A 26,321-nucleotide genomic window follows, 5' to 3' on the forward strand; every position below is an offset into this window, starting at 1 on the left:
TGAGGCTTCCATACCCTGATTATAGACCTTGGGGCGGGGGAGTATGTGGTTAGGCCCCCCAGGGTTCTGGCAATTCAGCTGGGCTCATCTTACGTTCTTAAGGTGGACTTTGAGCGGACAAGTCATGCCGACTTGACGCGGCATCAGAATTCTCAAGCTGTACTGACAGCCCTCCACCTTTCTACCATCTTGCAGCACCGCAGGTGCACAAAGGAAGATCCAGAAAGTATCTCTCTTCGTGCCTTTTTAAAGGAAGGTGTTTAGCATACTCTGGGCCGCAATCGGTTCCTCTTGAGAACAGAGATTTTTGTTTCTTTCTTAAGTACCTTTGGCAAAGGACTTCCCCCTTTCCTGTTGAAATGCTCGCTGCAGGGATAATACAATTACCAGCAATGATCCAGAAGAGAAGATAATAGAAAGCAGTAGCGTACTATAATTTCCTGATACTCGCACTTGGCTAATATTAGGGCCCAACATCTGGAGGACTCTGGCCTTCTAAGCTTGCCTGGTGTCTGAAGAAACTGGGGTCTTCTGTGTTGTCTCTTTCAGTGCATATGTGTCCTTCCCCATAACTCTGTCCAAAGGCCAGGTGATAATTCTCAGCCACAGTAAAGAATCTAGTCCGAAGGTTTATCAAGATGGACAGTACCAGCCTAGGGGAGAGTAACATCCGTCTAAGTCGGGGTCCGCAACCTTCTTGAGCCTGTAGGCACCGTTGGCATTCTGACACCGTGCAGTACTTCCAGCCACAAAATGGCTGCTGCAGCTTAGCTTCCGTCAACAGTGAAGAACCTTATGTTGTGGTAAAGCAACATTTTTTAAAAAATCTGCACAGTCAATCAAATCTCTAGTGGCCAATCAGAAGCCTTGCTGGGAGGAAAGCCCACCTGGCCCTACTCATTGTCTAAAAATCACACTTGGTGGCCAGAAAAGGTATTGATGGACACCATGGCACCCACAGGCATGGCCCCTGTTTTGAAACGTAGGTAAAGTTGTTCCTAGTGCAGTGCGGAATAGCTTTGTTTTGCCAAGCCACACTATCATTGCGGCGTCCATGGGCACTGTGTTAGAGAGCCCTGTTCTAAGTCCATTGAAGTCCATAGTATATCTAGGTTTAGAAGGGTGCAACTCTGCATAGGGATAGCAGTTGTTCGCTTTAGGGAGGCACAGTGGCTCAGTGATAGAGCATCTGCTTGGTAAGCAGAAGGTCCCAGGTTCAATCCCCGGCATCTCCAACTAAAAAGGGTCCAGGCAAATAGGTGTGAAAGACCTCAGCTTGAGACCCTGGAGAGCCTCATAAGTGTTAGGGAGGGACGGTGGCTCAGTGGCAGAGCATCTGCATGGTAATCAGAAGGTCCCAGGTTCAATCCCCGGCATCTCCAACTAAAAAGGGTCCAGGCAAATAGGTGTGAAAGACCTCAGCTTGAGACCCTGGAGAGCCGCTGCCAGTCTGAGTAGACAATACTGACTTTGATGGACCCAGGGTCTGATTCAGTAGAAGGCAGCTTCATATATTCTGACAGGTGTGTTACAATCAGAAGAGACAGCCTAGCTGAAGCCTTGTCTGTCTTCCTCCTTTATGGCGTTTATGGTAGATGTTTCCTGTCTGTCTTCCTCCTTTATGGCGTTTATGGTAGATGTTTCCTGTCTGTCTTCCTCCTTTATGGCGTTTATGGTAGATGTTTCCTGTCTGTCTTCCTCCTTTATGGCGTTTATGGTAGATGTTTCCTGTCTGTCTTCCTCCTTTATGGCATTTATGGTAGATGTTTCCTGTCTGTCTTCCTCCTTTATGGCGTTTATGGTAGATGTTTCCTGTCTGTCTTCCTCCTTTATGGCGTTTATGGTAGATGTTTCCTGTCTGTCTTCCTCCTTTATGGCATTTATGGTAGATGTTTCCTGTCTGTCTTCCTCCTTTATGGCGTTTATGGTAGATGCTTCCTGTCTGTCTTCCTCCTTTATGGCATTTATGGTAGATGTTTCCTGTCTGTCTTCCTCCTTTATGGCATTTATGGTAGATGTTTCCAGTTTGCTGAGCAGAGCACCTCTCTCAAAGGAACTGAAGCCTGCCTCACAACCCGGGTCTGTCTCTTAGTAAAAATTATTAAAAAAAAAAAAAATAGTTCTCCCTAATCTGCTGTCAGTGGAACTACTTGACATTTATGTAAAAATGGGTCCGGTTTGGTCTTGCTGTTTGCATGCTGTGAGGGTGCTATGGTTTCAGTGTCAAAATATTGACTCAGAACCGGAGGAGGAAATAGGCGAGGCGACACATTATGGTGCTCTCAGGTGAAAGACGGGGTGTGGGGGGGGGGGCAAGCTTGCATATGATACTATCGTTTTGAACTTTTGAATTCATTTCCTGGTACAGCATTGGTCCTGTAAAATTGTTTTGAGGTTGGGGTGTGTGAGTGAGTGCGTGTGTCGCTTTTTGGGAACGGCGGTCACACCCTCTTGCCCAGAAAGCTCCAGTTGGGGCGAGCGCTGCCGAGATGAGCATGAATAAGCCTCTGCGACTCAGGTTTTCCAAGGCTCGACCCGTCAGGTGAATGAGTCGCTTGACTCAAACGTTTACACTGCGGTGGGGAGAAGGAGCCAAAGGGAAGGGAGGGTGCAAGGGCGGGGAGAGAGCTGAGCCAGTGCACAAGTTCCTTGGCTGACTGTCTGTACTCCGAGTCCCAGATTTCGCCACATTAATCTTTACCCCGGTGCCAATTGCCAGCTGAGCGTGTTGCTGCGGCAGCAGATTCTGAAAAGCATGTACTGTGTGAGCAGGCCTTCTTGACGGGCGGGGGGTGGGGGGAGAGAAATGTTCTTAGAAATACGTACACTTTTGCTCTGAACTTTGTTCTCTCTACCCAAGCATTTTCAAGAAACCAGTCCATATGTGCGTCATAAACTTGGGCTGCCTTTTATCGCTCCCTTGTGGTTTCAAGTACCCACTTCAGATAGGGTTGCCAACCTCCAGGTGGGGCCTGGAGATCTTCCTCTATTGCATTTGACCTCCAGACAGCAGAGATCAGTTCTGCTGGAGAAAACAGCTGCTTGGGAGGGTGGACTCTGTGGCATTGGACCATCCTGAAGTCCTTCCTCACCTCAGGCTCCACCCTCAACATCTCTGGGTATTTCCCAACCCAAAGCCGTCAACCCCAGGGCTCTTTTTCTAGCAGGAGTTCCTCTGCATATTAGGCCACGCCCCCCTGATGTAGCCTATCCCCCTGAAGTTTACAGTAGGCCCTGTACTAAGAGTCCTCTAAGCTCTTGGATGATTGGCTATATCAGGGGGGCGTGGCTTAATATGCAGAGGAGCCCCTGCTAGAAAAAGAGCCCTGGGCAACCTTCATTTCAAAATAGGCTGACAAATTACAGATAGATTTACCATCCTGCCCCAAAGTTTATTTGAGCATCAGCCCAAAGAAGAATGAAAGACTAGGCTATACCGAGGGTTCCTAACTCCAGGTTGGTAAAATCCTGGCGATTTGGGGGTGGAGTCTGAGGAGAGCAGGGTTTGGGGAGGGGCATTGTAGGGTTGCCCAATGTAGGGTTGGGGGCAGGGGATCCCCTGGTTTGCAGGACCCCTCCCCCTGGAGAGCCAGTTTGGTGTAGTGGTTAAGTGTGCAGACTCTTATCTGGGAGAACCAGGTTTGATTCTCCACTCCTCCACTTGCACCTGCTAGCATGGCCTTGGGTCAGCCATAGCTCTGGCAGAGGTTGTCCTCGAAAGGGCAGCTGTTGTGAGAGCCCTCTCCAGCCCCACCCACCTCACAGGGTGTCTGTTGCGGGGGAGGAAGGGAAAGGAGATTGTGGGCCGCTCTGAGACTCTGTCCTTGAAAGGGCAGCTGCTGTGAGAGCCCTCTCCAGCCCCACCCACCTCACAGGGTGTCTGTTGTGGGGGAGGAAAGTAAAGGAGATTGTGGACTGCTCTGAGACTCTGTCCTTGAAAGGGCAGCTGCTGTGAGAGCCCTCTGCAGCCTCACCCACCTCACAGGGTGTCTGTTGTGGGGGGGAAGAAGGGAAAGGAGATTGTGAGCCGCTCTGAGACTCTGTCCTTGAAAGGGCAGCTGCTGTGAGAGCCCTCTCCAGCCCCACCCACCTCACAGGGTGTCTGTTGTGGGGGAGGAAGATAAAGGAGATTGTGAGCCGCTCTGAGACTCTTCGGAGTGGAGGGCGGGATATAAATCCAATATCTTCTTCTTCTTCTTCTGCTTCAGCGTTAGCAGAAAGTGGGGGTGGGGATTGAATGTCCATTGGACACCCCATTATACCCTTTGGGGACTAGTCTTCATAGGGTATAATGGAGTGTCCAATGGTCCCCATAGAGTAATTGATCTGTGGGTATTTGGCGTTCGGTGTTTTTTGAGGTAGAAGCACCACATTTTCAGCATAGCATCCGGTGTCTCTCCTAAAGAAAAAGTTTCAAAAAGATTGGATCAGGGGGTCCAATTCTATGAGCCCTCAAAAGAAGGTGCCTCCATCCTCCACTATTTCCAATGGAGGGAAGGCATTTAAAAGGAGCACGGTCCTTAATGTGATGGCCGGAACTCCCTTCAGACTTCAGTCATGCTTGTCACGACCTTGCTCCTGGCTCCACCCCCAAAAGTCTCCAGGCTTTCACCCCCAAGCCCTACAGATATTTCCTGAGTCAGACCTCAGTGGGGTACAATGCCATAGACTCCGCCCTGCAGTGCAGCCATTTTCTCCAGGGGGAACCAATTTGTGTACTCTGGAGAGCAGTTGTGGTTCCAGGATACCTCCAGGCCCCATTTGGAGGTTGTGAACCCTAGCCATGCCCAAGCTGTTGTATAATTTTATCTTGACAACACAACTGCAAAAGAAACTAAAAGTGGAAGAACTGGAAGACGGAGAGACTGTAGCCTTTGACCCTCTTCGTAATTTGCTGAAATAGCATCCAAGGAATCTAGTTATTATTAATAAAGAAGAGGATCGCAAGGGATATATATCTAGTAACAAAGCTGCTGCCCCCTTCCTGCCAATCCTGGAAGCACAGAAACCAGACAAGATGGGAGGGTATTTGCTTGCTTGTTTTATACTTGGGATACTCTCCTGGCGTGCATAAAAATACATCTTTGTAAAGTAACAAATTATGTGGATTTGTCTGTGTCAACAGGTCATGTTCTCATAGAGATTTCCATAGCCCAGAAGAAACTCAACGACAGCCTAGATGAAAGTGTAAGTCAGCATTTTTGGTGATATTCCAACAGCTTACGCGTGCATGCTAGAATCTCTGACCGACCCCACTAGTGGACCACCTGGTGGCACCTGGGTTTTGGCCAGTGTGTGACGCAGAGCGCTGGACTGGATGGGCCATTGGCTTGGTTTGGTGTAGTGGTTAAGTGTGCGGCCAGTTTGGTGTAGTGGTTAAGCATGTAGACTCTTACCTGGGAGAACCGGGTTTGATTCTCCACTCCTCCACTTGCAGCTGCTGGAATGGCCTTGGGTCAGCCATAGTTTCGCAAGAGTTGTCCTTGAAAGGGCAGCTGCTGTGCGAGCTCTCTCAACCCCACCCACCTCACAGGGTGTCTGTAGTGGGTGGGGGGGAGAGATAAAGGAGACTGTAAACTGCTCTGAGTCTCTGATTCAGAGAGAAGGGCAGGGTATTCAGAGAGAAGGGCCCCCATGGGGGAATGGGCGGAGTATAAATGTTATAATAATAATATCATCATCTACAGTCTTCTTCTTGAAATAACATGGCTTCTCTTATGTCCTTATAACTGTCCTGTCTTCTGTTTGCCCCTTAAGTTCAGGAAATTCCACAAAGAGATTATTTCTGAGCTGGAGAAGAAGACTGAATTGGATGTCAAATACATGAACGTAAGTTTGTTGAGTTGCAACACTGAAGAACGCTAGGTTTTTAGGTTTTAGATAGCCGCAAACGGGCACATATGTCACTGAAAGGGCGCATATGTCACCCAGCAGTCTTAAAAACTATTAAAAGTATATTGTTTGTTCCCTGATCTTGAGCTCTTTGTCTGCATAGCGCTTCCCCTCTACTGAAGCAAATAAGGGGACCTTTAGAACCCTCAGTGGTCGGTTACCTTTAGATCGTGTGGAAACACCAGAACTTTCTTCATAGTCAGTTTCTGGTTACTTAGTTCAGGCGTGCTTTAGGTGCGAGTGTTGATAATCCTACGGTCGATTTTTATTTATAAAAATAAAAAGCAATATTTTTATTTATTTACCTACGTTGTTCATAGTCCTCCTTTCTCACAGGGATTCAGGGCCGATTACGCAGGGTGAGCCAGTACAGTCAGAATAAAATGGGGCCGTCAGTAACCTATGCATCAGGATTTTAGAAGTCTGAATTCCCCTAGAAAGAACTGAAGAGGATCATAAGTATCCACAAGTCCCTTGAAGCCATACAGAAACCACATACAGAGGGTTTTACGTACAATAAGCTCAACAGAGCACAGTCCTTAATCATGTATTTGAGCGAGTTTGTAACCGTGTTACCTGTGCAGAAAAGCCCCCTTGGAGAGCAGTGTTGCATCATTTGCGGAAGGCCGTGGCTGTGGTAGCTTTCCTGACCTCCTCAGCAGTTCATCAAGGGCCCTGCAGCCGGCCGGCCCACAATACGGGAGCAACAACAGAGAAGAAAGGCGGACGGGCGGTTCTCGATTTTGCCCATTTGCAGGCCCGCGTTGCATTAAACCTTCAATAATCCTGCCAGCGGTGGAGCGTGTGTTGATGTGGAAATGAAATAACCGGGGTAGATTTCCAGCATCACCAGAAAGCATATTTAAGATTTTTTTTTTTAACTTTTTGATTTCTCAGGCTACTTTGAAGAGATACCAAAACGAACACCGAAGCAAGCTGGATTCTTTGGAAAAATCTCAAACAGAGTTGAAGAAGATCAGAAGAAAAAGTCAAGGAGGGAGGAACGCCACAAAATATGAACACAAGGAAACAGAAGTGAGCGCTTGCCTTGAGATCTTTAACCTGCCCCCCCTCTTATGTCCAAGAATGGGGAAGGGTTAGCTTAACATTTGTCCACAGTCTATTGGAAAACACATTTTAAAAAAAAAGTCTACAGACTCCTGTGATGTGAGCAGGGCAACAGGGAGTGTGGCCTAATATACAAATGAGTTCTTGCTGGGCTTTTTCTACAAAAAAAAAATCGCCTGTGATGTCAGAGGTGTGGCCTAATATGCAAATAGATGTGAGCGTGGACGCGAAAATTTGAGCGTTCCTCTGCACTGGATTGATAAGGTTGCCGGGAAGTGCCTGGCAAATGGCAGGAGGATTTTGGGTGGGTGAGTAGCATCCCAGAAGAACAATTAAAACACAAAAATGAACCGTCATCTACCTACAGGAAGTTCTGAATGTAGAGTTCCTGGTGGTTCCTAGAGCTACCTGGAAATGGCAGGGGTAGTTCTAGGAATCACTAGAAACCTTATGGTCAGAACTTCCTGTAAGTAGATGAGAGCCAGTTTGGTGTAGTGGTTATGTATGCGGACTTTTATCTGGGAGAACCAGGTTTGATTCCCCGCTACTCCGCTTGCACCTGATGGAATGGCCTTGGATCAGCCATAGCTCTCACAGGAGTTGTCCTTGAAAGGGCAGGTGCTATGAGAGCCCTCTCAGGCCGACCCATCTCACAGGGTGTCTGTTGTGGGGGGAGAAGATATAGGAGATCGTAAGCCACGTCTCTGATCCAGAGAGAAGGGTGGGATATACATCTGCAATTCTTCTTCTTCTTCAAAGTAGGAAAGGCCTTATTTTTCTTTTTTAGTTTTTCTCACCAGAACTATTCTTCCCTTCCTCAATTTGGCCCTAGTTTCCACCTGCCAATGAGTGAATATTAGTGGGTAGCAGTGACAAGCAGGCGAGTGGGACCCTATAGATCGATCAGGAGCTTCCTAGTTGTCCCCACCAAGTAGTACCTTTATAAACATTCCCTTGAGCCGCACATGACTCTGACTGGAATGTCTTAAACTAGATTAGGGGGGTAGGCAGCTTCATTTCTTAAGTCCTGGCTCATAATGAAGGATTATTCTTGGATATAAGGCATTGTGGTTGCTATTAGATACAAGCCATGTACAAAGAATTAAGGGGTCCGTTCCCCCCCCCCCCCACGCGCTTTAATCTCTTCTTTAATATTCATATTTAGTATTTGGAAACGGTGAGTTCCCGCCAGAACGACATTCAGAAATTTATTGCCGAAGGTTGCAGAGAAGCGCTCCTGGAAGAGAAAAAAAGATTCTGTTTCCTGGTGGACAAGCACTGCAGTTTTGCTCAGCATATGAAGTATTACCACATAGAGGTGCGTACGAGACTGAAGCAGCATGAAGCCGCCCGAAAGACCCGAGGGCCTGGTTCCGGGGGAATGCCGTGGTCTCCCAGAACGTTGCAACCATCTCCAACTTAACTCTTGTTCAACTTTGGTTGAACAGACAGTGCCATCTGTCACAATGTCACCTCCTCCTTCCCTTGCATGCAGAGGACTTGCCTGCTGGATGAGGTTCCCATTCGCTGAGACATCCGAACAGTGGGGCCCTTGCTGAATCGCTGCTTGTTTTACTGCCCACAATCCGGGATTTCTGAACCTCTGTTCGGTCCTGGTTTAGAATCCCGGCTTGCGAGGGGGGACAGACAAGATGCAATTCAACATGCACCTGCGTTTGGTCGCCGCTCTGAATCTGAGATTGAGCAAAGCAGGGCGAGTCTTCTCTGCGTACAAAGGGGATGCGAGAGGAGAAAGGGGACGTGTGTGAGCGCTGTGTCAAACTGTGCTCGCGCCTGTTCAGAATTTAATTGGAGGTTTAAATGGGGCTTCTCATGGCATCTGAATGCAGCCATAGATGAGGCTTTGAAAAGGCCATATTTCGGGCTTTGCTGATTGAAATTCAGGACGTGAAACCTTTTCGAATCCTCGAGCAGTTGACGAGTAAACCCAGTTGACGAGTAAACCTTCCAGCAACAACTCGTTAGACCAAAGTTTGAGTTGGTCTTAAAGGTGCTGCTGGAGTCAAACGTTGTTCTGTTGCTTCAGACCCACACACCTAAATCTATCAACATGTTAGACCAAAGCAGGAGTCCAGCGGCGCCTTTAAGACCAACAAAGTTTTATTCAGAACGGAAGCTTTCGTGTGCATGCAGGAATGAGGTACAGTAAGCAGAGCTGTATATAGCTGATGGGGTTTAGAATGCAAATATGCTGTATGTAGCTCCGCCTACTGTACCTCATTCCTGCATGCACACGAAAGCTTCCGTTCTGAATAAAACTTTGTTGGTCTTAAAGGCGCTACTGGGCTCTTGCTTTGTTCTGCCGCTTCAAACCAACGCGGCTGCCCACCTGGATCTATAAACACATTAGGCTGCTGCAGTTAATTGTCCCTTGCGACAGTTCAAATGTTCCATGTGGTGTTTTTGTTTTACCTGCCTAAAGGGGGGGAATTCTAAACATCATTGGATTTCTGTGATTGGATTTCTCGGGTGTACTTTGCTGGACAATATTCGTGTCGATGCCACAGCATGTCGTGTTTTTTTCTGCCAGTGGGAACCGTTGAGCATCAGCACCTGGTTCGTTCTGTGTCCGCGTTAGGGTTCCCAGGTCCTGCCTGACCACCAGCCTGGTGGTGGAGGGGTGGAGTTGCCAGCTCCAGGTTGGGAAACTCCTGGACAATTGGGGGTGGAGCCTGGGAAGAAGGAGATATTGGATTTATATCCCGCCCTATACTCTGAATCTCAGAGGGGTTTACAATATCTTTTGCCTTCCCCCCCCCCCTCCAGCACCACAACAGGCACCCTGTCAAGCCCCAGTATTCCAAGAATGAGATCCTTTGTTATTTCAAATAGATGCATTTATTAGAATTCAGGAGATGCTTCATTGACACGGTCAGTGAAAAGGCTGAGGAAATATCAGCTACGCAATCACTATATAGGATAACATAAACCGTTACTAAATGGCGGCAATATTCGAACCTAAAGGTCACCAGGTTAACATAACACAATAATTCTATACTACAAAGCGTTCTACTGGGGACTTGTGAACAGATAAGAACTCTGAGAACCAGGGAGAGTGATATCTCACATTCCACAGCAGACACAACAGGAACCATCCTGGGTAATAAACAATAGCATGCCGGATTGCCGGGCCAGCTAAGCAGTAAATAACAGAAGGCCTTGAGCAAAAATCAGAGAGAAAATGGAGGGGCTTGGCACACCCTGTGAGGTGGGTGGGGCTGGAGAGAGCTTTCACAGCAGCTGCCCTTTCAAGGACAACCTCTGCCAGAGCTATGGCTGACCCAAGGCCGTTCCAGCAGGTGCAAGTGGAGGAGTGGGGAATCAAACCCGGTTCTCCCAGATAAGAGTCTGCACACTTAACCACTACACCAAACTGGCTCTCACCAAAACAGGGAGGCCAGGGACCTCAGCAGAGTACAGCGCCACAGAGCCCACCCTCCAAAGCTTCCGTTTTCTCCAGGGGAAATTAATCTCTGTAGTCTGGAAATGAGCTGTGATTCCGGAGGATTCCTAGCTCCCCCACCCCAAAGCCGGCATCCCTAGTCTGCAGTGATGTAAAAAAGTTCACAATCTGGCCTACTGCCCCCCACTTTTTTTAGCAAAAAGATTGACTCCAAAACGGCGTAGAGACCCTTCCTAACTCGATTTGCTTGGTGTTGATAGTGTACAGAGTTACTGAACGTCAAGTTGCCCGGGTGGCTGGAGACGTGCAGCGATGCCACCAAAGTACCGGAGAAGATTATGACCATGATAGAAGAGATAAAGACACCCGTCTCCACTCCAGTCTCAGGAACTCCAATGCCTTCGCCGATGATCGAGAGGAACAGCACGGTGAGGGGTGGGGAGCAATCCCTGTCAGTTACCCGTTTTCCTTTTGAGTGGGGCAAAAACGGTTAATAATAATAATAATAATAATAATAATAATAATAATAATAATACATTTTTATTTATACCCCGCCCTCCCCGCCGAGGCAGGCTTACAAGACATGTTATAGACCATGTTATAATAATAAAAACCAGATAATACAATTAAATAACATGGTATAGACCATGTTATAAGAAGAAGAAGATATTGGATTTATATCCCGCCCTCCACTCCGAAGAGTCTCAGAGCGGCTCACAATCTCCTTTACCTTCCTCCCCCACAACAGACACCCTGTGAGGTGGGTGGGGCTGGAGAAGGTTCTCACAGCAGCTGCCCTTTCAAGGACAACCTCTGCCAGAGCTATGGCTGACCCAAGGCCATTCCAGCAGGTGCAAGTGGAGGAGTGGGGAATCAAACCCGGTTCTCCCAGATAAGAGTCCGCACACTTAACCACTACACCAAACTGGCTCTCAGTTTTATTTATAACAATAAAACAAGATAGTACAGTTAAATACAATTCATAAGTTAAGCATTAAATAAACAATCTAAGGACAGTGTAACTTAACGGTGCTACAATCTCAGTTTGTACAAGATGGCTTGAAGTTACTACTAGGTTCTATCTTAGAAGGCTAGTTGGAAGGTTAACTCGGAGAGTCGCTGAAGGCAAAGCTGTTCCCCAAATCACAGTTCAAGTTCAGGCTTGGAGTCTAAAACAAACACCCCCTCCCCTCCTGATCGCTGTGTATTCCTATTTGCATCGTTACGATTTTTAATGCTTCCAATGTTTGCGCGCTGCCGCTCTGCCTGAGCATTCTCAAAGAGGTTTCCGCAAAAAGCTAAAACATCGTATCAGCCTAAATGTCACGGACAACCTAAAGTTAAAAAGCATGAGCTCTGCTCCGCTGAGAGCCAAAGGTGCTATCTAGGGCTGCCAGCTCCAGGGTGGGAAATACCTGGAGATTGGGGGGGGGGGGCAGGAGCCTAAGGAGTGGAGGCTTTGGGGTGGGGAGGGATTTCAGTGAGGTATAATGCCATAGAACCTGACTTCGGAAGCAGCCATTTACTCCAGGGGAACTGATCTACCATATGTCAGCTGGAAATTGGTTGTAATCAGTGTCCCCTCTAAGCTGCGGAGTCTCGTGAGCAGAAATTTTACTTTGTGAGCTACAGGCATTAACGTTGTAAACTGCTGCATGAATTAGTTTGCTCGGGATGGGGGAGCATTTTTCAGGATCTGAGACAAAAATGTATGAGCCACAGGCTAAAATATTGTGAGCTAGCTCACGCCAACTCTGCTTAGAGGGCGCACTGGTTGTGTAACCCTAGGACATCTCCAGCCAGAGGCCAAGCAACCCAAGAGAAATCACGGAAAAGCGAGGAGCAGGAGAACGCCGGGTGCCGCGATACACCAGCCTCTAATACAGTTCCAAAAAACCGGAAACCCTTATAAATTTAAAGATAAGATACAAGGTTATGTTTTTAAGTATGAATCTATTACCACAAGCCATCAATAATCGGAAACGAGTAGATGAGACAAGAAACCTGTTTCAACGAAGGAAGCAAATGATGCTCAGATAGCCCATATTTAACGTAATAACAGTGCTGAAGCAAAGTCCTTGTAGTGTGCCTCTAAGCACTCAATTTCTCAGTGCGCAGCTCTGCACAAGAATGACAGGATGGTACTCAGTTGTCCCTGTTCCACCGATGCGTCTTCCAGCTTAATACTTTAGAAATCAGGACAATTGCGTCTATTCTTAAATTTAGAAGTGTTTCCCATTTTGTGGAATTGTATTAGAGGCTGGTGTGTCACAGAAACTGGTGTTCTCTTGTTCACCGCCCGGAGGCTGGCAACCCTGTTGTATCCAAAATGGAGAAACCTTCCCATGGAGGTGAGCCTGACCCCGCCCCTCTCACTCACACAGTGGAAGACGGCTGTATTTAGGACTGTGCTGGACTAATTCAGTTCTTTGTCCATTGGCAGTTCGAATTGTGATTTTAAATTGTGGTGTTTTATGTATAGTCATAACAATATTTTATAACTGTTGCTTAATTTGCATTTCGAGTTCCACAAGATAGAAAGTCAGTTACTAAATGTTTTAATAAGTAAATGACGTTTACTTTCAGTCCACTGTCCTTATTCAAAGCGGGGCGGGGGGGGGGGGGGAGAGAATATTTTCCAAGTGCCTAGTGTTTGCATATGTGAAGAGGACTGTTGAAACTATTGCCCCAAAGCAGGGCTTTTTTTGTAGCAGGAACTCCTTTGCATATTAGGCCGCACACCCTCTGATGTAGACAATCCTCTTGGAGCTCACAGTAGGCCCTGTACTAAGAGCCCTGTAAGCTCCTGGAGGATTGGCTACATCAGGGGGGGTGTGGCCTAATATGCAAAGGAGCAGGGGTGAAATTCTAGCAGGAGCTCCTTTGCATATTAGGCCACACACCCCTGATGTAGCCAAATCCTCCAAGAGCTTTCAGGGCTCTTAGCACAGGGCCTACTGTAAGCTCCAGGAGGATTGGCTACATCGGGTGTGTGGCCTAATATGCAAAGGAGCAGGGGTGCAATTCTAGCAGGAGCTCCTTTGCATATTAGGCCACACACCCCTGATGTAGCCAAATCCTCCAAGAGCTTTCAGGGCTCAAGCAGATGGCCTACTGTAAGCTCCGGGAGGATTGGCTGATGTAGCCAAATCCTCCAAGAGCTTTCAGGGCTCTTAGCACAGGGCCTACAGTAAGCTCCAGGAGGATTGGCTACATCAGGGGGTGTGTGGCCTAATATGCAAAGGAGCAGGGGTGCAATTCTAGCAGGAGCTCCTTTGCATATTAGGCCACACACCCCTGATGTAGCAAAATCCTCCAAGAGCTTTCAGGGCTCAAGCAGAAGGCCTACTGTAAGCTCCAGGAGGATTGGCTACATCGGGTGTGTGGCCTAATATGCAAAGGAGCAGGGGTGCAATTCTAGCAGGAGCTCCTTTGCATATTAGGCCACACACCCCTGATGTAGCCAAATCCTCCAAGAGCTTTCAGAGCTCTTAGCACAGGGCCTACTGTAAGCTCCAGGAGGATTGGCTACATCAGGGTGTGTGGCCTAATAGGCAAAGGAGTTTCTGCTACAAAAAAAGCCCTGCCCCAAAGTATTATTCTGTTGCGCCGATGCTTGAGGATTTATTTTGTGTGTGTGTGTGTGTTGGTAGGTGGGAAAAGATTACGACTCACTTCTCAGGAATTCTTCCCACGTGCCTCCCGCTCCGACCATCAGAGCCTACACAAGTCCCTTAGTAGACATGTTTAACAACCCGGCAGCTGTTCCGAAGGCATCATCGGAGAGGCTAAATCATTCAACGAGTAAGGCCGCGTTTGTTAGCGCGTCTGTGTGTGTGTGTGTTACAAAACCACTGGGTACTAATGACGTCGTGCCAAATCCCTGGAACTGTAGGACAGTCCCAGTTATCTTCCACGAAAGGTCTTTGAGACGTTCCAGAAGCCAGGAACAAAGGAGGTCGTTCATTCCAACAGCATCTCTGGCATTTACCAGTCGAAACTTAACGACCGCTGTTGGTATATAAAAGGCGAAAATAGCTTGTGGCGAGAGCACCTACATGCCCGAGAGGCATCTCGTTCTGGAGTTTGTTCATGCGCTGCCAAATGAGATGCTAATTAGTTGAGGTTTGAAGGCCGGGGGTGGGGGGGAGGTGTCCAGAAGCTATATGACCCAACCTGATCCTTTTTCCTTTTGAATGAGGGCTTGAACTCTTGCTGACTTTGGCTTCATTCTCCAAAACTACATCCGAGATTATGGGGTACCTGTGCGGGGACTGCGCCACTTCAGGACTGCAGGTCTCGCATGGCTGAATGTCCTTCTAGGCACACACTCGCCGTCATCAGATCCCTGCACATAGAAAACCAGCCTGTTAGGTTTTCCTGACAGCTAATGTTCTGCATGCAGGGATATGTTATAGTAGGGAGCAGTCCAGACACAAAATTTAATTTTATTTATTTATTTATACCCTGCCCTATCCCTCACGCACGCTCAGGGTGGCTTACAACCGTAAAAACAAACATCAACATTTTAAAAAAGCATAAAACATTTTCGGTAAATTAGAACAGCCTATTCAGAAGAGACAGACGCTATTTCAGGCCCAAGCGGCGAGAATGCTGCGACGAGGAGGATATGTTTTGAATGTCGTTTTGGAGAGCAGCCATGTTGGTCTGCAGCAGATGAGCTGGATTTGAATCCAGCAGCATTGTAGAGTCCAACAAGACTTTTGGAGCATGAGCTTTCGAGAGGCAAAGCTCCCTTTGCGGAATATAAGAGCTCTGACTTTCGAAAGCTCGTACCCCAGGAACCTTGTTGGTCTCGCGACGCAAATCTGTTCAGGGTGGGCAGTACTTTATATAGCAGGGGTGCCCAACGGTAACTCTCCATATGTTTTTTTTTCCCTACAACTCCCATCAGCCCCAGGCAGCATGGCCAATGGCTGGGGCTGATGGGAGTTGTAGGCAAAAAAACATCTGGAGAGCTACCATTGGCCACCACTGTAATATATAGTCTTGATGACACACTGACATATGTCGGCATATACACATCCCAACTGACTGCAACATCCAGCAGAATTTCATCACGAGAGCCGGCTACGCACGTCTGAGACACTTTGCCAGGCTGGCATCAGTTCGTCGGTCAGGGTATTATGTCACAGAAAGAAATTCTGTTTTGCCTGCGCCTTGACCAATAAATCCAGTTTGAGATCTAAAAATCGCCTACTTCTATAGTTACCTAGAAACACAGCAGAAATGCAGCGAAGCACGGGTGGCCAACGGTAGCTCTCCAGATGTTTTTTTGCCTACAACTCCCATCAGCCCCAGCCATTGGCCATGCTGACTGGGGCTGATGGGAGTAGTAGGCAAAAAAACATCTGGAGAGTTACCGTTGTCCACCCCTACAATAAGGCATAGTGCAAGTTATGTTTCTGCTACAGATAAGACTGGAATGTTGGTAACTCTTCTGTCTTTTACTTCCTCTCAGTCACGCCCAGTTGTGTGTTAACCCTTAAGGATGTTACTGACGCATGCTTGTGGCCTTCCCCACTAAAGCTGTGTCCCACAATCTCTAAAGTGAGCCCCGTGGCACAGAGTGGTAACGCTGCAGCACTGCAGTCCAAACTCTCTGCTCACGACCTGAGTTCGATCCCGGCAGAAGCTGGGTTCAGGTAGCCGTCTCAAGGTTGACTCAGCCTTCCATCCTTCCGAGGTCGGTAAAATGAGTCCCCAGCTTGCTGGGGGGAAAGTGTAGATGACTGGGGAAGGCAATGGCAAACCACCCCGTAAAAAGTCTGCCGTGAAAACGTCGTGATGTGACGTCACCCCAGAGTCGGAAAAGACTGGTGCTTGCACAAGGGACTACCTCTACCTTTTTTAAGTCTCTAAGGTGCTGTTGGATACAAATCTATATTCCAGGGGTGGCCAATGGTAGCTCTCCAGATTTTTTTTTTGCCTACAACTCCCATCAGCCTCAGCCAGCATGGCCAATGGCTGGGGCTGATGGGAGTTGTAGGCAAAAGATATCTGGAGAGCTACACTTGGCCACCCCTGCTATATCCTTTGATTGTATGTGAACAAAGTTTGCGTCCAGCGGCACCTTGGAGACCAACAAAGTCTAATTCTGAGCAGAAGCCTTTGCGTACTTCTTCGGCTAACGTATACCCAGAATTAAACTTTGTTGGTCTTGAAGGTGCCACTGGACTCAAACTTCATTCTGTTGCTTCAGACAAACAGGGCCACCCACCTGGAGCTATCTTTGATTAAGCGTGTGTGTCTGTCTGTCTGTCTAAAAACATGACTGCATCTGAGATGTAAACGCTACTCGATAATATGCAGAGGTCGACAGCAGCGTCCCCTCTAAGCTGCAGAGTCTTGTGAGCAAAAATTCTACTTTGTGAGCTACTGGCATTGAAGTCGGGAGCTGCGGCATCAATTCGTGTGCTCTGGGGTCCTCCTTCCTGAGCGAAGGCAAAAATCTGTGAGATGGAGGCTAAAAATCTGTGAGCTAGCTCACGCCAACTCAGCTTAGAGGGAACACTGATCGGCAGTGCCATCCTGAACAGAGTTACGTCCTTCTAAACGTTAGAAGGCTTAGAACAGGGGAGTCAAATGTGGCCTAGGGACTGGATCAGGCCCCCAGAGGGGTCCTATCTGGCCCCCGAACAATGGACTGTCATCTGCTTCCTTCTCTCTCTCTCTCTCTGTTTCCTTCTGCATCACAGCTTGCTTTGTAAGGCTTGCTCAATCACACAGGTGGTTAATATGCAATTAAAGGGCCGAACATTAAAAACAAAGTGTAAAAAAATCATAAATCAACATACATGTATTTATTGTAGAAAGCTAAAACCATTTAAGGGCCCATCATAAGCCTCTATCCTATGTAAAATCATAAAACCACAATGGGAAGCCACGCAACCTGACCTGGCGCGTTTCGACCTAGATTGGTCTTCTTCAGAGGTCTGAAAGGGAAGTACACATATTGCGTTGTTTGCCGCCCTGAGCCTTCTTCGGCGGGGAGGGCGGGATACAAATAAAATTGATTGATTGATTGATTGACATATTGGCTCATAATACAGAACAGAATAAAACAATAGAAACAATGCTGGACGCCAAGAAAAATTCTGTAATATTAAAAGAGAAAAATTATAAATTTGTAAAAATATTTCTTCACGCTATTTAAGGATAATATTTAGAATTAATTACACTGAAGTGACAAAAGGCTTAGAGATATTCTTGAGGCCTCCTGTTCTATAGCCTTATGTCTTAATCAAGGGCATACCTATAGCATTCAGTGTTTTATTGCATGCCTAAGAACAAAATATTAACCAAAAAGTTAATAAAAGTTAAGCCACACTAAAAATGCCGAATAAAACCATAGATTTCGAATTTAATCGGTTGCCTCACCGCATGGTCCAGAATTCATCAAGTAAAATCAGAGCCTATGTGCCAAGAGTTGTGTGTAGTGCACTGAAGCTGTCTAAGCCTTTGTCACTTCACTGTAAGAAATTAATTCTAAATATTATCCCTAAATAGCATGAAAAATATTTTTACGAATTCATAATTTTTCTCTTTTAATATTACAGAAATTTCCTTGCGGTCCAGCATTGGTCTATTCTGTTCTGTATTATGAGCCAATATGTGTACTTCCCTTTCAGACCTCTGAAGAAGACCAATCTAGGTCGAAACGCGTCAGGTCAAGTTGAGTGGGTTCCCATTGTGGTTTCATGATTTTACATAGGATAGAGGCTTATGATGGGCCCTTAAATGGTTTTAGCTTTCTACAATAAATACATGTATGTTGATTTATGATTTTTTTACACTTTGTTTTTAATGTTCAGCCCTTTAATTGCATATTAACCTTTTTAGGATTCTTACTCTAGCTTTTGGGTTAAGTTTCTTTCCTTTCTTTGTTTTTCTTTCTTCAATCGCACAGGAGCCACAAAGCAAAGCCTCTATTTTCTCCCAGTGGCTGAGACTTCTCCCTTGGGGAGGAAGAGGGGAAGGGAGAGCTTTTTTTGCCAGGCTCTCTCAGTCACACAGCAGAACTATTGAGCCAAGCCTCTTGTCCTTCTATTGGCTGAGTCTCCTCCCCCTCCTGGTCCCCTAAGGAAGGAAGGAAAGAGCCAGAGCTTCCTTTGTCCAGTTCCCTGGATCCCATGGGAGAGATACAAAGAAAGCACCTTTAAGACCAACAAATGCTAATGTTTTAAGCATGTTTTATTTAAAGTTTTTTAAAAAATCTTTGTGTTTGTTTGTGTCCTTCATAAAGTTTATACCTCCGCTACCTCATATTACATTTTATGACACCCATGGCCTGGCCCAACAAGGTCTCATTTAGATCAGATTTGGCTCTTATAACAAATGAGTTTGAATCCCCTGGTTTAGAAGAATATAACTCTGCTTAAGATAGTCTCAGAGGGCAGCCTTTTTGATCCACTCTGGAACCTTTAGATTTGAGTCTAGACGCACCTCAGAGACTAACCAGATATTAAGGGCAGGGAGCTGAAATGCTCAAAAATTTTGTCCCTGAAACTGTTGCTGTTCTCTAAGGTACTAATGGACTCAAATTGTACTGCTCAGCTTAATATGCTGCAAATTGCTTGGCAAACAGAAAAACAAAACAAAAAATTCAAGATGGCTACCCTCTTTTTTTGTCTCCTTAGTATTCAGTTCTGTTTCACATTGCTATCCTTGACCCAACAGTATGTCGCAGTATATATATGCCTGTGTTTATTTTAAAATTAGATCACGCAGACGATTCTGGTTTATCACGCTCCACATCCGTTGCCACGGGACTCAACATAATGAAAAGGCAGAAGGTCAAAACCATCTTCCCTCACACCGCCGGGAGCAACAAAACTTTGCTCAGCTTTGCACAGGGCGATACCATCACGCTCCTGGTGTCGGAGGAAAGGGACGGCTGGCTGTACGGAGAACACGACGTGACTAAAGTGTGAGTGGATGGAGGCGTCCCCATATTCCAGGATGAAAACGAGAGCATAAAAGGATCGGAGTAACAACTCACTACATCTATGTCTTAATAGCTAGTATTCATTGCTTACTGTTGTATATCTCATTTCTGCCTTCCCTGCCTTCTTCTGTCATGGATCTCAGAAGAGAGAGAGGGGGGGAGAGAGAGAGATAGGGGCACAGGATTACCAGGAAGTCCACCATCCAGGACCAGGACTTAGAACTGCCAAACTCTAGCTCAGGAGCCACATCTGGCTTTTCCTTCAGCTGATTCTACATTCATTCATACTGATTTTCCGAGAACTGAAACCGCCTTATAGAAATCCAGATTATTTTGTACCATTTTACATTCTGGTTCTGTTCCTCACATTTTCTGCATTACATACTGGTAGTTTTGACGTGTTTCATCCACAAGTCCCCACCACCCTGTCGGCTGGCTTGGAGAAGGCATTTCTCTCTTTAAACCATGTCTCCAAGCCAGCCAGCAGGTTGGAGAATAAATTTAAAGTTGTTTCCTTTCCATCTCTCCCTCCCTCCCTTCCTTCCTCCCTCCCTCTCTCTGTCTCTCCCTCCCTCCCTTCCTTCCATCCTTTCTCCCTCTCTCCCTCCCTTCCTCCCTCCCTCCCTCCCTCTGTATCTCCATCCATCCCTCCCGTCCTTCCTTCCATCCTTTCTTCCTCTCTCCCTCCCTTCCTCCCTCCTTCCTTCTGTATCTCCATCCCTCCCTCCCTCCCTTCCTTCCTCCCTCCCTCCCTCCCTTCCTTCCATCCTTTCTCCCTCCCTTCCTTCCATCCTTTCTCCCTCCCTCTGTATCTCCATCCCTTCCTTCCTTCCTTCCTTCCTTCCTTCCTTCCTTCCTTCCTTCCTTCCTTCCTTCCTTCCTTCCTCCCTCCCTCCCTCCCTCCCTCCCTCCCTCTCCTTCCTTCCTCCCTCTGTCTCTCCCTTCCTTCCATCCTTTCTCCCTCTCTCCCTCCCTTCCTTCCTCCCTTCCTCTGTATCTCCATCCCTCCCTCTCTCCCTTTCCTTCCCTCCCTTCCGTCCCCCCTCCACTCTCCCTCCCTCCCCTGTCTATTTGCCTCTCTCCCTTCCTTCCTTCCTCCCTCGCTCCCTCTCTGTCTCTCCCTCCCTCCCTTCCTTCCATCCTTTCTCCCTCTCTCCCTCCCATTCCTTCCTTCCTCTCTCCCTTCCTCTCTCCCTCCCTCCCTCTCTCCCACCCTCCCTCCCTTCCTCCCTCTCTCCCTCCCTCCCTTCCTTCATCCCCTCCTTCCTTCCTCCCTCCTTTCCTCCCTCCTTTCCTCCCTCCTTTCCTTCCCCTTTCCTTTCCTTCCCCTTCCCTTCCCTTCCCTTCCCTTCCCTTCCCTTCCCTTCCCTTCCCTTCCCTTCCCTTCCCTTCCCTTCCCTTCCCTTCCCTTCCCTTCCCTTCCCTTCCCTTCCCTTCCCTTCCCTTCCCTTCCCTTCCCTTTCCTTTCCTTTCCTTTCCTTTCCTTTCCCTTCCCTTCCCTTCCCTTCCCTTCCCTTCCCTTCCCTTCCCTTCCTTTCTTCCTTCCTCCCTCCCTTCCTTTCCTTCCTCTCTCCCTTCCTTTCCTTCCTCTCTCCCTCCCTCCCTTCCTTCCTCCCTCCCTCCCTTCCTTTCCTTCCTCTCTCCCTTCCTTTCCTTCCTCTCTCCCTCCCTCCCTTCCTTCCTTTCTCCCTCCCTCCCTCCCTTCCTTTCTTTCCTTCCTGGCTCCCTTCCTCTCTCCCTCCCTTCCTTTCTTCCTCCCTCCCTTTCCTTCCTTCGCTCTTCCCTCCCTCCCTCCCTTCCTTCCTTCCTCCCTCCCTCCCTCTGTATCTCCCTTCCTTTCTCCCTCCCCTCCCTCCCTCCCTTCCTTCCTTCCTCCCTCCCTTCCTTCCTTCCTTCCTTCCTTCCTTCCTTCCTTCCTTCCTTCCTTCCTTCCTTCCTTCCTTCCTCCCTCCCTCCCTCCCTCCCTCCCTCCCTCCCTCCCTTCCTCCCTCTCTCTTTCCCTTCCGCCCTCCCTTCCTCCCTCTCTCTTTCCCTCCCTCCCTTCCTCCCTCCCTCTCTCCCTTCCTCCCTCCCTCCCTCCCTCCCATCCTCCCTCCCTCCTTTCCATTTTCCCTCCCTCCCTTCTGTTCTCCCTCCCTTCCTCTCTTTCGTCCTCCCTCCCTCTGTCTCTCCCTCCCTCCCTTCCTTCCTCCCTCCCTCCTTTCCTTGTCTTGTGGTTCACAAACCTCTGACATTTATTCTTTTGTATAAACAATTTTATTAGTAACATATGGTAGTAGAACTATATCTACAACTTATAAAAAGCTTAAGATAGAAAAAAAAAACATCATTCTACCCCACATCTTACTTTTCTCCCACCCCTCCCCCCAATACTTGACCCCCGCCAGTGTTATTTTAAAAAAAAAAAACAGATATTAAAGGTACCTTTAACTATCAAGAAAAAACAAAAATTGATAAAGAAAAAGATCCCCCTTCAAAAGTTATATTCTTGTCTTAAAAATCTTAATCATCAAAAATTGTCCAATGTCCTTTTATTTTCCACTCTTTTTCTACATATCTTCTGAATTTCTTCCACTCCCGATTAAAAAGTTCTAAATTGCAGTCTCTTAGTTTTCTTGTTAATTTGTCCATTTCACTCCATGACATAACTTTTATAGTCCAATCCCATTTTTCTGGTATTTTTTCTTGCTTCCACAACTGCGCATACAATGTCCTAGCAGCTGAGAGCAAGTACCATATTAAAGTTCTATCTTCTTTTGGAAATTTTTCCATTTGTAATCCCAGCAGAAAAGTCTCTGCTTCTTTATTAAATTCATATCCCAGGATCTTAGATATCTCTTGTTGAATCATCTGCCAAAACATTTTAGCTCTTTCACAAGTCCACCACATATGGTAGAAAGAACCTTCATGCTTTTTACAGCACCTATCTGGCATCTTATTGTTCATCTTTGCTAATTTTTTTTGGAGTCATATGCCATCTATACATCATCTTAAAACAGTTCTCTTTAATACTATGACATGTTGCGAGTTTCATAGAGTTTTTCCACAGATATTCCCAAGATTCCATCTTTATTTCTTTATTTACATTAATTGCCCATTTTATCATTTGAGATTTCACTACTTCATCTTCTGTAGTCCATTGTAAAAGTAATTTGTACACTTTTGAAATTAATTTCTCATTATCTCCAAGCACCTCTGACATTTATTCTGTGTGGCTCTTGTATTAAGCAAGTTTGGCCACTCGAGCTCTAGTTGGTGCCTGGAGGTGGCCTGCAATTAGAACTGACCTCCGGACCTCGGAGATCAGTTCTCTTGGAGGAAACAACCGCTTCAGGGTGCAGGCTCTATGGCATTATATGCCGCTGAGCTCCCTGCCCTCTCCAGGCTCCATCCCCTAAATCTCCAGGAATTCCCCAACCCAGAATTGGCAACCCTCGCCAGAACCTTAGATCCAGACACACACACCCCCTTTAGTTTCCACAAGGGGGCTGCATCTCAGTTTTCTCTGTTTGATGTTGTTGCAGCCTAGCCTACCTCACGGGGTGGTTATGAAGATAAAAGCGGGGCGGACAACGTTGTAAGCTACTTTGGGTCTCATCTGGGGAGACAAACGGGGTATAAATATCTATATAAATTAACGTTTTGTTCCCGTTTCCTTTCTAGGAAAGGCTGGTTCCCCTCCTCTTACACAAAGCCGTTCGAAGAACCAGCTGAAGAGACAGCCCGTGCGCCGGCCCCGAGGTAATGTCGTTTGAGCTTGAATTTGTGTAAAACCTTTCCATTTTCAAGACAGGGGGTTTCAAAATGAAAGCCTCAGAGCAGATGAGCTTCCCTCAGGATAGTCTAGAAGTCATCAACGTGGTCTTAGTTCACCAGTTTCCCTTTTTTAAAAATCCCACCTTTTTGTAGTTCATCACTCAACCCCCCCCCCTCCAATCTTGCATAGTCCCACTTGAAATTAGAAATGCCTCTATGCCAGGGGTGGGCCGACGGTAGCTCTCCAGATGTTTTTTTGCCTACAACTCCCATCAGCCCCAGCCACTGGCCATGCTGGCTGGGGCTGATGGAAGTTGTAGGCAAAAAAACATCTGGAGAGCTACCGTTGGCCCACCCCTGCCGTATGCCAAACAGGAGCGCTCCAGATCACCCAATGCAAATACTATATTATTAGGGTTTTTAGAATCTTTCGGGCTCAATGCACAGCAGCCAAGAAGGTCAGAGCGCCTGCTCCGGCTGCAGCGCCACTGAGGATGTTCTCCGCAGCCGAGAACGAAACGTCTGGAAGGAAAACTTTCTCCAGTAGAACACGGCACTTGAGTCCGAAAGATTCTACAAACCCCTAATGATGTTACCAGCCGTGAAAACCTGAAATCTTTGGCAAATACTATACATCAGGGGTGGAATTCTAGCAGGAGCGCCTTTGCATATTAGGCCCCGCCCCCCTAATGTAGCCAGTCCTTCGAGAGCTTACAAAAAAAGAGCCTCGTAAGCTCTCGGAGGATTGGCTACATCAGGGGGGTGTGGCCTAATATGGAAAGAAGCTCCTGCTAGCATTCCACCCCTGGTTGCCAATATCCAGGTGGGGCCTGGAGGTTTCCCAGAATTACAACCGATCTCTAGGCTTACAGAGATCTGTCCTCCTAGACGAACTGACTGCTTTGGAGGACGGACTCTGTAGCATGGTGCCCCTGCTGAGCTCCCTCCCCTCCCTGGGCTCCAGGCACTTCCCAACTGAGAGCTGGCAGCCTACTGAGCAGCTAGCCTGATGCATAGAAGATGGAGTAAAAGACTGCCTCATTTGCATCCTTTTGTGGAAAACTGTAGGTAAATGGTTCCCAAAGTGGGCGGTGCCACCCCTGGAGGCGGTGGGATTACCTAAGGGCCCGCTAAGGGGCAAGAGGGCAGCAGGAGGGGTCTCTGGAGGTTTGGACCCCTTTGACAGCATTGTTCTTTATCAGGCTACAGCACCATGCTGGCAAACGGCACTCCCAAGTTTCCGTGTCTGTGTAGTGTTGAAATCTAGTGAAAGCTCTTTGGACTCCCCCGCCCCCCCAATCCTTGAAAAATTGGTATCCCTGATCAATTTTTGTTTTTAAATTAATCCCTGGATCAAATTTATCAATTTTTTGTTGGCTCGATTAAGCTAAAGAGTTTAATTGGCTTTTGAATAAACGCGAAATTAATTCTTACTGGATTTGATTGCTGTCTTCCTTTGTGGGTTGTGCAAATCGCTGTTCTGAAGAATTCTTTTTCTCGGGTAGGGCAGGGGCCTGGGGGATGAGATGATGTAAAAGTTTGGGAAGCTCTGCTGCACATGGGGGGCTTTGCTTTTAAGTGCGGGTGAAGCATTCCGTGCTGCAAAGAAACTGCTGGCTGTGGCCAAAACTGCAAAACGCTGAGAATTCTGCACAGAGAATAATTCCAAAGGGGGTAACATGTAACTCGGAAAGGGCACTAGTCCAATGCTGAAATAAAATGGTGTAGGTTTTTGAAGAGCCTTGAGACTCCTGTAGAAGAAGAAGAAGAAGATATTGGATTTATATCCCACCCTCCACTCCGAAGAGTCTCAGAGCAGCTCACAATCTCCTTTCCCTTCCTCCCCCACAACAGACAACCCTTTGAGGTGGGTGGGGCTGGAGAAGGCTCTCACAGCAGCTGCCCTTTCAAGACAGAGTCTCAGAGCGGCCTACAATCTCCATTCCCTTCCTCCCCCACAACAGACACCCTGTGAGGTGGGTGGGGCTGGAGAGGGCTCTCCCAGCAGCTGCCCTTTCAAGGACAGAGTCTCAGAGCGGCTCACAATCTCCTTTCCCTTCCTCCCCGACAACAGGTGGGTGGGGCTGAGAGGGCTCTCCCAGCAGCTGCCCTTTCAAGGACAACCTCTGCCAGAGCTATGGCTGACCCAAGCCATGCTAGCAGGCGCAAGTGGAGGAGTGGGGAATCAAACCCCGGTTTTCCAGATAAGAGTCCGCGCACTTAACCACTACACCAAACTGGCTCTCCTTGCATGCAGAAGACCCGAGGTTCAAATCCTGGCATGTGCAATTAATAAGGACAAGCAGTGGGTAATCTGAAAGGCCTTCGCCAAGACCCTGGAGAGCTGTTGCCAGTCTGAGTAGGCAGTATTGGCTTGACAGACCAGTGCACTGTTATCACATCTGCTACCTTTGTTATTGTATCCCTGGACCACTGCAATTTTGTATTCACCTGTCCAAGAGGAGAATGCAGGGTTCTTTCTTCTTGGGGAAAATATCATTCCGAGAAGGCCTTCCGTCCAAACATATGGAAACAACCGGTCCCACTGCCCAAACCCCAAAAGACACAAGAAGAAGAAGAAATTCACACAGAGCTGGTGTGGTGTTGTGGTTTCGAGTGTTGGGTTTAGATCTGGGCAGGGGTGGAGTTCTAGCAGGAGCTCCTTTGCATATTAGGCCGCACCCCCCCCTGATGTAGCCAATCCTCCAAGAGCTACAAAAAAGTGCCTCGGAAGGTCTTGGAGGATTGGCTACATCAGAGGGTGTGTGGCCTAATATGCAAAGGAGCTCCTGCTAGAATCCCACCCCTGGATCTGAGAAACACAGATCCTCACTCTGCCGTGGAAGCTCGCTGGGTGATCTGGGCCAGTCTGAGCCCAACCTGCCTTGCAGGGTTGTTGCAATTTTGGGTCCCCCAATGGGAGAAAGGTGGGGTATAACTGAAGGAAACAAAAAGTGAACTGGATTTTCCTGTCTTTGGTGGATCCGTAACCATTTCCCTCCCCTCTCTAGTCCTGCGCCTGTCCGGAGCGTCAGTTCAGTCAACTTGTCAGACAGAGGTGGGGTGGTCCTTCCCCCGCCAGATTATCTGGTGCCTAGCCAAACAAGAGCGAGTTCTGAAGCCAGAGCGGAACCTTCTAAGACGACAGCGACGCTTAAAACGCCAGCGACCAAACCAAACAGCGCAGCACCCGTAAGTAGAACTGCAGCTTAA

At 47.6% G+C, this 26,321-nt stretch overlaps 1 protein-coding gene across 1 annotated transcript in view; it reads left to right on the forward strand.

The window, feature by feature from the left end:
* BAIAP2L1 (BAR/IMD domain containing adaptor protein 2 like 1) overlaps positions 1 to 26,321 on the forward strand; it is a 124,042-nt gene extending 97,721 nt beyond the window's left edge. Inside the window, exons 4-12 of the mRNA XM_060260633.1 lie at positions 5,126 to 5,187; positions 5,758 to 5,829; positions 6,790 to 6,927; positions 8,126 to 8,278; positions 10,645 to 10,812; positions 14,038 to 14,188; positions 19,127 to 19,334; positions 23,016 to 23,093; positions 26,120 to 26,321. Of these exons, the coding sequence (XP_060116616.1) occupies positions 5,126 to 5,187; positions 5,758 to 5,829; positions 6,790 to 6,927; positions 8,126 to 8,278; positions 10,645 to 10,812; positions 14,038 to 14,188; positions 19,127 to 19,334; positions 23,016 to 23,093; positions 26,120 to 26,321 (1,232 nt within the window). The remainder of the gene's footprint in view (positions 1 to 5,125; positions 5,188 to 5,757; positions 5,830 to 6,789; positions 6,928 to 8,125; positions 8,279 to 10,644; positions 10,813 to 14,037; positions 14,189 to 19,126; positions 19,335 to 23,015; positions 23,094 to 26,119) is intronic.

This window comes from Heteronotia binoei, chromosome 20, assembly GCF_032191835.1.
Source record: "Heteronotia binoei isolate CCM8104 ecotype False Entrance Well chromosome 20, APGP_CSIRO_Hbin_v1, whole genome shotgun sequence".
NCBI classification, from domain to species: Eukaryota; Metazoa; Chordata; class Lepidosauria; order Squamata; family Gekkonidae; genus Heteronotia; species Heteronotia binoei.